Genomic DNA, 11,770 nt, shown 5'->3' with positions numbered 1-11,770 from the left:
AATAGCATACCTAAAGTTGCCTATTTAATTAATCTTATATTCGACGATTACATTTTAGCCTTCTTATTGCTAAGAAAAGTAGATATAAGGTCTATCATAGTTTATAGTGATAAATTTCATACGATTTTTTCTTTAGTTAGTCAAAATTATAGGGGTAGGATGAGGTGTACGAATTTATACGACTGTGGCTTATTTGGGAAAATTTCTGCATGCACCCATAATGGTTCTGCGGATCTGCCCCAAAAAATGAGACTCGTTTTTAAAAACTAAATTATTGTGAATGTATTCAATTGCACGGTCGGTACTTATAGATTAAAAAGTACTGCAAGATTACTTTAAAAAGTCACAAATTATTACATGACGCTTTTAAAATTACTCCTTACTTTCCGAATATCTGGGCGTTTTTACAAATAAAAAGCAAACTCTTACAAGTGTTTTTGTTGGCAGGTGCGTGTTTTTCGCTGATTTAATTTATCATTGGCGGTTGACATCAAACCATATATGAACATAAAGTGATCATATTTTACATATCAAAAACTTTAAGCCAACTACCAGGAACAATTTATTATTGAACCTCCGTGATGCAATTTATATCGAGCGATTCAAGAAATTCTGACAATACTAACAATTCGCTCAATTACACATTGTCAATTTTTATTTTATAGCAGATGTTAAATTGACATTTTAATAGGTTGTGTCTCTTTAACACTTAGGGTAGACAGAGCTGGGCAGAATACTTTCAAAAAGTATTTGAATACTAAATAGTAAATACTTTACACAAATCAAAGGTATTTGAATACTAAATACTTTTACGTCCCGCACAAGCGAATACTAGATACAGATACATTGAAAAGTATTCAAATACTTAAAAAATTAAGTATTCAAATACTTTAGAAAGTATTCGAATACTTTCAAAGGTATTTTCCGAGACATTTTGGTGTAGTCGATTTTTGGTAAAAAAGGAAGGTTGTACACTGCCTTTTTTTGGGGCCCTCAAAAAAAATTGTCTCAGATCGACCCGGAAAAAAATGTTCTTATAGAATATGGCCTGTAGAATCCATAATTTCAAACAGTTCCAAGATTGGGTTTACTAGTTCTAAAGTTACAGCCCTTTGAATTTTCTTTCGAAATTGGTTTCTAGTCTATAACTTTTGATTGAGAAGTCTGATCGAAAAAGTACGAATTGTTTTGGATTCTACGCACCAAAATTAATAAGAATAGGTGTTTTCCCGAGAAATTTTGGTGCAGTCGATTTTTGGTAAAAAAGGAAGGTTGTACACTGCTTTTTTTGAGGCCCTCAAAAAAAATTTACTCAGATCGACCCGGAAAAAAATTTTTCTTATAGAATGTGGCCTGTAGAATCCATAATTTCAAACAGTTCCAAGATTGGGCTACTAGTTCAAAAGTTACAGCCCTTTGAATTTTTCTTCGAAATTGGTTTCTAGTCTATAACCTTTGATTGAGAAGTCTGATCGAAAAAGTACGAATTGATTTGGATTCTACGCACCCAAATTAATAAGAAAAAGTGTTTTTCCGAGAAATTTTGGTGTAGTCGATTTTTGGTAAAAAAGGAAGGTTATACACTGCCTTTTTTTGAGCCCCGAAAAAAAAATTGTCTCAGATCGACCCGGAAAAAATTTTCTTATAGAATGTGGCCTGTAGAATCCATAATTTCAAACAGTTCCAAGATTGGGCTACTAGTTCAAAAGTTACAGCCCTTTGAATTTTCTTTCGAAATTGGTTTCTTTTGATTGAGAAGTCTGATCGAAAAAGTACGAATTGTTTTGGATTCTACGCACCAAAATTAATAAGAAAAAGTGTTTTCCCGAGAAATTTTGGTATAGTCGATTTTTGGTAAAAAAGGAAGGTTATACACTGCCTTTTTTTGAGGCCCGAAAAAAAAATTGTCTCAGATCGACCCGGAAAAAATTTTTCTTATAGAATGTGGCCTGTAGAATCCATAATTTCAAACAGTTCCAAGATTGGGCTACTAGTTCAAAAGTTACAGCCCTTAGAATTTTTTTTCGAAATTGGTTTCTAGTCTATAACTTTTGATTGAGAAGTCTGATCGAAAAAGTACGAATTGATTTGGATTCTACGCACCCAAATTAATAAGAAAACGTGTTTTCCCGAGAAATTTTGGTGTAATCGATTTTTGGTAAAAAAGAAGGTTATACACTGCCTTTTTTTGAGCCCCAAAAAAAATTTCTCAGATCGACCTGGAAAAAAAATTTTCTTATAGAATGTGGCCTGTAGAATCCATAATTTCAAACAGTTCCAAGATTGGGCTACTAGTCAAAAGTTACAGCCCTTTGAATTTTCTTTCGAAATTGGTTTCTAGTCTATAACTTTTGATTGAGAAGTCTAATCGAAAAAGTACGAATTGTTTTGGATTTTTGGTAAAAAAGGAAGGTTAAGTATTCAAATACTATGCGAAGTATTCGAATACTTCTCAAAGTATCCAAATACTTTGCGAAGTATTCGAATACTAAATATTTGTGAAAGTATTTGAGTTACAAATACAAATACTGCTTCCATAAAAGTATATAATTACAAAGTATTTGAATACTTTAAAGGATTTGAATACTAAAAAGTATTTACAAAATCGAATACTGCCCAGCTCTGAGGGTAGATAAAGTGATCACTTTTTAACGGCAACGGTAGATAAAATGACACAAATAATTGTGCATTCCATCTGTCATTCTTATATCTATTAAAAATAGCACTCCTGCGAACTTCGTATCGCCTTTGGGAAATCCGGCTTTTTCCCTTTCTCGTACCCTGTTTCCGGTAATATCCTCTTTATTCCCGTACCCGTTTCAGCCGGAGTTTCGGGAAGTGTTTTACTATATCTGTTCAAATAAGATGAAATAATAAAAACGAAATCGATAAATTTCGGTTTTTCTGATATATCTTCGGAAGTAATTGGAATTTTCAGGGTTTTTTACAGCATGATAACTGTTTCACTGCACAACTTTACCCTAAGTTGACCATATCTTCGTATTTTCTATGGTTTCCGAGATCTCCATAGTAGACATCCTTCAGTGTATATTTTTGTTGATTGTATTTTCTGAAAAAAATATCGAGAAACGTTTATATTTTTGTTTTACTATGCATACCAATTTTCAGATAATACTAAAATCTAAAAATTAATATAAAATTTGAGGTCTCGGCGACCTGCTGGAACACAGGCCCCTAGCTACCTTCTTACGCTACTGAGGTCATGACAATTTAGCAATACTGGCGAGAAAATATTAAAGTACTGGACACTAGGAAATGAATAAATTGATGGATTATAGATAGATGCCGCCCGATGCATCTAGCTGTTAAACTGTCGAACTGACAAACGCGCGGATCCTTTTTCGATATTTTCTAATTTTCTTAGTTTTTCTTTCTGAAAGAACCTTCTATAAAATAAAGTATTAATTATTAAATCGGTAAAGCCTGAGCAAGGGAAAGAGGGATTAATTTTTATATACAGAGATTTATAATTTTTGAAATGGAAAGAGCTCACACTTTATGTGCACTTAAATGGAAGCGTGCGAACACTATAAACGAAATTATTGAAAAAACAAAAATATTTCAAGTACAGCAAAAATGACATCCTTCGTAATAATAAACGGGTGGTAGAAACTTTCTTAAAAAATTGTAATTTTCGAAAAGGAGAATCACCATAAAACTCACTCACTCATTTCTATACTCCTTATTGTTAGGGTGCAACCTTACAAATATGCATATTAAAGCAAGGAATATATTGTTAGATATTATGTAATATTCTACGATAAATCTTTCAAAAACCATCTACAGTATAAAAGGACTAAGATACAAAGGATTTTCGACCACAATTAAATTTTCGACCACAATTAAATTTTTTGATATTGTACATCTGAAATACAAAACTATAGAGCTTTAATGAACATGAAATACAGAACTAGGAAAACAGGTACCTACCTAGAACATAAATCTTTGGCTTCTCTAATACAAAAATCTTACAAACAATACTATTATTTATCTAGTCTTTGTATAATATCACATTTTGATTTAATAGTAGACACTCTACAGGCTATCGCTTGTTTAACTTCACCCACAAAGATATATACGTGAGAACGTGCATTAGACAACCTACAAATACTATTAAAGACGCGTTCGCAGTCAAACTGATGTCCTCGGTGCCCATTTCCTGCAGGATCTTTTGCGGTTGTCGATAGTGGCAGTATAGCAATTCGTCAGGGCAGTCCAAGGCGGTCCTATTGAAACCGTAGATACCGTAAACGACGCTCTGAAATCCGGCTCTGTAGTAGCTAATGTGGAACATCCACCTAAAAAGGACCGGCGTGTCATAGTAACGTATGCAGAAGCCGAATACGGAAAACAGGCAGGCTAGTACTGGGCCGATGAAGACGGCGATCTATAGATTGGGATGATTATTAAGTGCGCCTGGAAGGTAGACTGTACCTTTATTGGTGTCGTTGCCCCGATGAAGTAGCCCCAAGATTGCGCGCAGAGGGTGCTCAACGTACAGAATATCAAGAAGAAGTAGATTCGAAAATCAAAGGGTTGTTCCGTTAGCCAGTAGCTAATCGCAATGTAAGACCATGAGCATAATATCTACAAAATACAGTTTATTCAAGTGAAGATTTACTTTGTAATTACCTGTAACGGCACCTCCAGCAGCAAGACCGATAATACGTAGGGTAGAAGTTGGTACCATTGGTTAAAGTGCTCTCTTTGCAGAACTCGCATTTCTAAAGGAACTGAAACAAATAATTTACTTAGGAGATCAATTCTTCGGGCATACTTACAAGATAACGTCACGGACATTTTCCCCGTATAAACAATTAACAGCATAGATCCGTACAAGTAAGCGTAATTAGCCAACGCGGTGTTTGCACCTTTACCAACCCCTCGGTATAAGTATCCAAATATGAGACCAATAATTATGTGGGCCGCAACTCGATTGAGCAGGTAAATCTGTAATGGAAGCACGTTCGAGACTTATCAGGAACGTATGAAGCGCTTACGTAGTTGCGTCGAGTGCAAAGGAAATTTCTTTTGAACAACAGGAAGAACTGCACCAACGGCGATGCGGGTTTTGCAATTACGCTATCGACTATCTCCGTAATATCCGTATTAGTGACGGCCAGTAGGTCCTTATCTATAAAACTGAGAATCACCGCCGATCCTGGTTTTCAAAATAATTACCTTTACTTTGCCTACTTGCTTTGGCAATACTGGTTAGCTTTTGGAGATCCCTCTCGTATTCGCCACTTGAAACCTCCATCACTGCAATTTGAGTAAGTTAGAGAAAGGGTATGTGAGATATGCTCGTACAGAAATCCGCTGGATTGTGGTAAGGGGGGCATTGTAGTCCGACCAAGGCCAAGTGTGGTACCAATTCTGCTACAGGCCCTTGAAAAATGCAATTGCCGTCAGCGAGCGCATACAGTTGGTCAAACATTTCAAATATCAATGCGGAAGGTTGGTGAATTGTGCAGATGATTGTTCGTCCTTCTTGGGCCAAACGCTTCAGTAGTGATACACACTGGCTGCATGACAAGCTATCCAATCCCCTGCGAGAAATAGATTATTAAAGTTCAAAATTTGCGCTGCTTTTACGTAGTAGGCTCGTCCAAGAATATTAGGGGTGGATTGCTGATTAGTTCCAACGCGATCGCAAGTCGTTTGCGTTGTCCACCTGAGAGACGTCCTGTTAGTGTGTGATGGCATTCTTCAAGTCCCAACATTTCGAGAAGTTCATTTGCCTATAAATTGCTTTATTTATTATACGTAAACATCTCCCAGTCAGATATTCGGGTGTAGGAATTAGTGAAGGTCAAAAAAACACACATTATTGTTTAGCGTTTTGTGTGGCGCATTAAATATGCAGCCTCTGCTGAATTTTTTTGTGTTCTTTAGTAGCCTAATTAAATTTCTAATCAACAAAACATACCAATCCGTTTTTACTTGTCCCCAAAAACTACTGTGTGTTGTGATAAGCGTAAGATAATTATAATAACTTTGGCAACAGGATTGTATTATCTCTATTACACAAAGGCAGCAGCAGCGCATGTAATTAATAGGAAAAGTTTAATATTTTCGCCCACTGTACCCAAGGCCATGCCAAGAACCATCTTAGATGCGGAAATATACTCTTCATATACGAATTAGTTACATACAATTGTTATTTTATAAACGAAGATATGTTTAAACACTTTTCCAGTGAATATTAGCTAAAAATTTATAGGTGAGTATGATGTTAGAATGAACGGCGCCTGCAATGCAAAAATGTATAACTTTCCGAACGTATCAAAATGGTCTCTTTTCAAGCTTGTTATTTTTCAACATATTTACATATTCGCCTTGGTAAATTCCCCTCCGTAAATCAGGAGGCCATCTAGGTGCAGGAACGATTCTACCGGTTAAGTTGCAAACAAGATGTGAAGTCATGGTGCACAAAATGTGCTATTTGTGCCACAAGCAAAGGACCAGGATGAAAGAAGAAGACACCATGGTAGTCCATTTGAAACAATAGCCTTTGATATCGCGGGCCTCTCCTCAGAGACAGCTGTTGGAAATAAATATACCTTGGTGGTCATGGACTATTTCAGCAAATGGACTACCAAATCAAAAAGTTTAGTTTAGTTAGTAGTAAATAAATAAAACCATGTAATTGAATTTATTATGTTACAATATAAGTACCTTGAGGAGTCTGTATATTCGCGACAGATCAGCGAACCATTTTGGTGTACAATATCAAGAATTAATTTTAGAAAAACCTAATAAGTTTTACACGTCAATCCGCCAATATGTGACGATCTTATTTTGCACACATAAAAGTTTGTATTTTAATACCGAGGGGTGCAGTTTGGCAGTTTGTTGAAAAGAGAAAAGAGAGAGGTTCGCAGGATAATGTGCCTGTTTCGATTATATTATGAACAGCAATTTACTTTGTGGAAAAGTACAGGGTGATTCAAATGGGACAGTTTCTTATTTTAAGAGATAGAAAAAATATGGAGCTCAAGATTAAAACAAAATCACTGGCGCAAACCGAATTCAGCTGTCTTTAATCGTTTGGCCCGAGGGGTAATTCGCAACTCATAATTTGTACAGAGATTACCACTTTTGCCTTGATTTCCTCAGATTTCCTGTGGATTTCCAATGATTACCTTGGGAGTTCCTGTGATTACTTCGAGATTTCCCATGATTACTTTGGGATTACCCCGATTTCCTCTGATTACCTCCCAAAATTTCTCTAAGATATATTTGAAAAAAGTTGTTGAGCCGACAGATGAATGATATATAAACTTTAAATATAAACGGAACATGTATTCAAACTGATAAGAAAAAAATTATAACACAAATCGAGATCGAGGACTGTCAGTGAAATAACTAAGCGCAAGGCCAAGATTTGAGACATTGTCGTATATGGCCCATCTTAAAAAAACACCCTGTATAAGCATATAAGTATAATACTTAAAATAGCACGGCAATCATTCTTCCGGAATATGATTTAGAAAATCCTGACAACTTGGACCCTTTCAGGGGACATACCCCGACCTAATCTCATCATGTATGCATTATATTATAAGCATTATATAGGTAGGTACTTGGTATTTAGTCCAGGTTATATAATATTTTTTTACAAAACAAATTAGTTACCGGGCGAAACCGCGTTTTTCAGGCAGGTGAAATGAATAGAAATTGGGAAAAATAATTAAAACAGCTGAATTTTTCCAGGGGTGAAATCACAGGGGTTGAAAGGGGTGGAAAGTGGTGTTTTGCAAATTGTGGCAAAACTATTAATTTTAGACGAAAATGTTAAGTGTAAAAGTTATAGAGATTAAAAAAATGAGCAACTTTTGTTTTTGTATCTAGACTACTTTACTACCGGAAAAACTGTTTTTTTCGTTGTTTATTTTTATTTTTGCGACAAAATGTCGTAGGGGTTTGAAATTTGGAGGAAACATAGCTTGTTTTGATAAAAAAGAAGATAATTTTTTGGGCCCGTAAAGTCGAACCGTTTCCAAGATCTCACGATTTCTGAAAAAAACCACCTCTTTTTCAAACCGATGAAAAATCTATTTTTTTTTCATCGTACAGAGGTACACGGGGTAGCAAAATTTTCGGGAAGACTTATATTTTAATAAACAAAATTTAAAAAATATTATTCCTATAGCAAAAATTCGAGAAAATCGCCAAAAACTGGAAAAACAGTATTAAGACATACACGGTTTTTGACATGATAAATCAACATGTTGGATCTTAATAAAGATTTTTTCGAAATCTTTCTTCTTGCTTCTTTAATGTTTGCTTAAATATTCTTTTTTGGTATCTTATGCTCAACTGTTTTAGTTAAAACATTTTTATTATTTCTTTTTTCTGCATTTTTACCTCAATAAAAGCAAATCGAAATAAAATCGGATTATCTTGCTTCCTGATTCCTGAACAATTTCTTTTTGGTCACTGACTCTTCTTCCTGCCTGTTTTATAGCTGATGCAATTGCGTTGGGCCTGTTGAAAACTTGCAAAATCTGCAATAAGAACGTTAGTTTTACCGGTCATTGGCCAAAGCAAATGATTTGAGATGTAAAACCTGGAATAAACTTTATGAGGATTTATTCTTAATTCCTGTAAATTAACGATCAACAGGCCCAGCTTAATCCCATCAGCTGTAAAATAGGCAGGAAGAAGAGTTAGTGAACAAAAACAAATTGTTCTGGAAGCAAAAGAATTCGATTTACTTTGAATTGCTTTTATTGCGATAAAAATGCAGAAAAAAGAAATAATAAAGATGTTTTAATTAAGGCAGTTGGGCACTGGGAAATAAAAGAAAATATTTTAGCAACATTAAAGAGGAGAGAGAAGACAGATTTCAAAAACTTTTTATTGGCGCGGATCCAATACGTTAATTTAGTTGCAAAAAAAAGCTATTTACCTATTGTCAAAAACGGTATATCTTAAAACTGGTCCCCCAGTTTTTGCCGCTTTTCTTAAAATTTACGTTACGAAAATTTTGCTACCCCGCGCACCTCTGTATGATGAAAAAAAATAGATTTTTTTATTTTACCCTTGAAAAATAGGTGGTTTTTTTCAGAAATCGTGAGATCTTGGAAACGGTTCAACTTTACAGGCCCGAAATTTTTATTTTAATTAATTTTTAATTTATTATCTTTTTTTATTAGAAAACAAGCTATGTTTCTCACAAATTTCATACCCCTACGACATTTTTTTGCAAAAATAAGAATAAAAAACGAAAAAAAACAGTTTTTCCGGTTTTTCTAGGAAAATTGGAGGTTATGTGAAAATGGTGTAGATACAAAAGTTGCTCATTTTTGTAATTTATATTACTTTTACATTTAACATTTTCGTCTAAAATTAATAGTTTTGCCACAATTTGCAAAACACCACTTTCCACCCCTTTCAACCCCCCTGATTTCACCCACGGAAAAATTCAGCTGTTTTAATTATTTTTTCCCAATTTCTATTCATTTCACCTGCCTGAAAAACCCAGTTTCGCCCGGTAACTAATTTTTTTGAAATTAAATTATTTTAAAGCTATTTAACCTGGACTAATTGCGAAAATATCGGCGCCAATGAAGTCACGGGCTCCACATGTTTATTACGTACTTTTATTTTCGCAAAAAGCAACTCTACATATTTTAATATAAACCGTTAAAAACCAAAAGGAATGAAAGGCAAGTTGTAACACGATTCACAAATACTTCTTACCGTATAAATTCAGATGTAAACTCGGATGTACCTAAACTAAACATACAATCACTTATTTTTAGCGTATAAACTAAAAAACGTTCACACAACATTTTGAGTAACGCAACTGCGCATGAGCATTCAGCATTTGTAAATGATTTCCCTTGAATGGTCTTTGATTTCCTTCTACATTTCCTTGATTTCCAATGATTTCCCGTGATGTCCCTTGATTTCCTCCGATTTCTAGTGATTTCATCATGACTTCCTCGTGATTTCCTCACTAGTGCACAGAGATTTCCCCTGCGAATTACCCCTCGGTTTGGCCGCTGGGGGTGGGGGTTCGAAATTACTCGATTTCTTTAATGCTCCGTAACTTTTTTATCATTAACGATAATGGATTTCAGCACAGAGCACTTTTTTATGTAGAATCTCACGCGTTACATAGTTTTTATACAGGGTGCTTAGTTTTTCTTATACGATCCTAAACTACATTTTTCATACGAACCACCCTATACATTTTCCAGTTATTGAAAGAGCATAAAATTTCCTAAATTTTGATGTATCACTCGTTATATTTATATTAAATATTATTTGGAATATGACATTTTATACATTAACATATGTTTAATGCAGACATCTAGGTTTTCATGGCGAAGAAAAGATGACAGGATTGTTTAAAACGACAATTTTCCATAATCAATTATCTTTAATAATAAGAAAGTTATGGGGCATTGCACAAATCGATTAAATTCGAGAAACGCCCCCTAGCGGCCTAACAATTAGGGATAGCTGAATTCTGTTTGCGTCAGTGATTTTTTCTTTAAAATTTAAGTCCAGGACTATTTTTTTCTACCTTTTAAAATAAAACAGAATTTCAGTTTTTACCAAAAATGAAATACCATTACTTATTCTGAAATTATTTTTGTTTATCGCCCTGCCCTTTTGGCAATTTTTTTTAATGAAATTGGGTATGCTTGCTTACAAACGAGGATTGCAGAATTTTTTTCGTAACTTATTGGTATAATAACATACATTATTTATATACTATTAGCTTAATAAATTTAAAGTTTAGAATTAATTGCTGTGATAAATTGTGTCTTAACGGTTCGAAGTGTAATCTATACAAGGGTAAATGCCATAAATAAATTAATTGCCCTAATGATTGTATTGCTAAACCAGTCTCTATATTAATTGCAAGTTTGAAAGAAATTGACCTGTTTATAAGTGGTTGCTTAATTGCCTTGATTAATTCTTTCCTTATTAATTATTACGTATTTGCAGAATCTCTAAAGAATGTGACAAATTGTCCTCTCACTCTACAGAATCTAAGGGCATATCTGTGTACTCCGCAGAATCACTAACACACAACAAATTCTTTGTAAAATCTACGAAGGATTAAAGAACCTAAAGGCTTATTCATCAAATCTAAACTACGTGCTGATTATATTTCAATATCTGCACCCAGGTCCTTTCCAAAGTAGCAGCAAATTTACAGAAATGCGATACATGTAAAATTGTAAACTTTCAAAAGGTTTCCTACAGACACTGGGAAACACAAACAATTTAATATTAATCTTGATTTCTTTTCGTTGGTTCAAAAGAATTTATTTTATTTTTGGTCTTTATTTTAATGTGGGCGAGGTTTCAACCAAGGCTAAGAAAATAAGAAAATTGCGTGGAATGTGTTCTCGCCTAGAAATTTGACACGATCTTCTGAGGGTGGCCATTTGTACACCAGTATTTTTGATTCACTCTAAACTCGTCCAAGTTTGTGAGTGAGTATGGTTTTTACTATTGTATTTTATATTCTATTTTTTAAACATATCCATGTTTCTCAGCGCTTCCTATGCTGCTTAGTGCTTAGTGCATTGCTCGTCTGATGTTCAGGAATCAGGACGGAAAAAGGACGATGAAAATGGCAGCTTGGAAATTTCCGTTCTGCTCCAACAAAATTCAATGCTGCTTAATTTCCCCTTATTCCAGATTAACTTGCACCTTATAATATTCCTGTCCAAAGTATTCACTTCTTCAATCTCCCACGGAGAATGTTCGCTCACAACGA

At 34.5% G+C, this 11,770-nt stretch overlaps 1 protein-coding gene across 4 annotated transcripts in view; it reads right to left on the bottom strand.

The window, feature by feature from the left end:
* Positions 1-3,858: 3,858 nt before the first annotated feature.
* LOC116167841 (ATP-binding cassette sub-family G member 1) overlaps positions 3,859-11,770 on the bottom strand; it is a 33,030-nt gene continuing 25,118 nt past the window's right edge. For all 4 annotated transcript variants that reach the window (XM_031483393.1, XM_031483394.1, XM_031483396.1 and 1 more), the window contains exons 5-12: positions 5,617-5,762; positions 5,332-5,570; positions 5,203-5,283; positions 5,022-5,155; positions 4,803-4,971; positions 4,654-4,754; positions 4,456-4,608; positions 3,859-4,408 (exon numbers count right to left, since the gene is read on the bottom strand). In XM_031483393.1, coding sequence (XP_031339253.1) covers positions 4,064-4,408; positions 4,456-4,608; positions 4,654-4,754; positions 4,803-4,971; positions 5,022-5,155; positions 5,203-5,283; positions 5,332-5,570; positions 5,617-5,762 — 1,368 coding nt within the window. In that variant the 3' untranslated portion in view covers positions 3,859-4,063. The remainder of the gene's footprint in view (positions 4,409-4,455; positions 4,609-4,653; positions 4,755-4,802; positions 4,972-5,021; positions 5,156-5,202; positions 5,284-5,331; positions 5,571-5,616; positions 5,763-11,770) is intronic.

The sequence above is a fragment of the Photinus pyralis genome, unplaced genomic scaffold (assembly GCF_008802855.1).
Source record: "Photinus pyralis isolate 1611_PpyrPB1 unplaced genomic scaffold, Ppyr1.3 Ppyr1.4_LG4, whole genome shotgun sequence".
In the NCBI taxonomy this organism is placed as follows: Eukaryota; Metazoa; Arthropoda; class Insecta; order Coleoptera; family Lampyridae; genus Photinus; species Photinus pyralis.
Note: the sequence above shows the minus strand (reverse complement) of the source record. Positions and strands in the feature narration are given on the sequence as shown.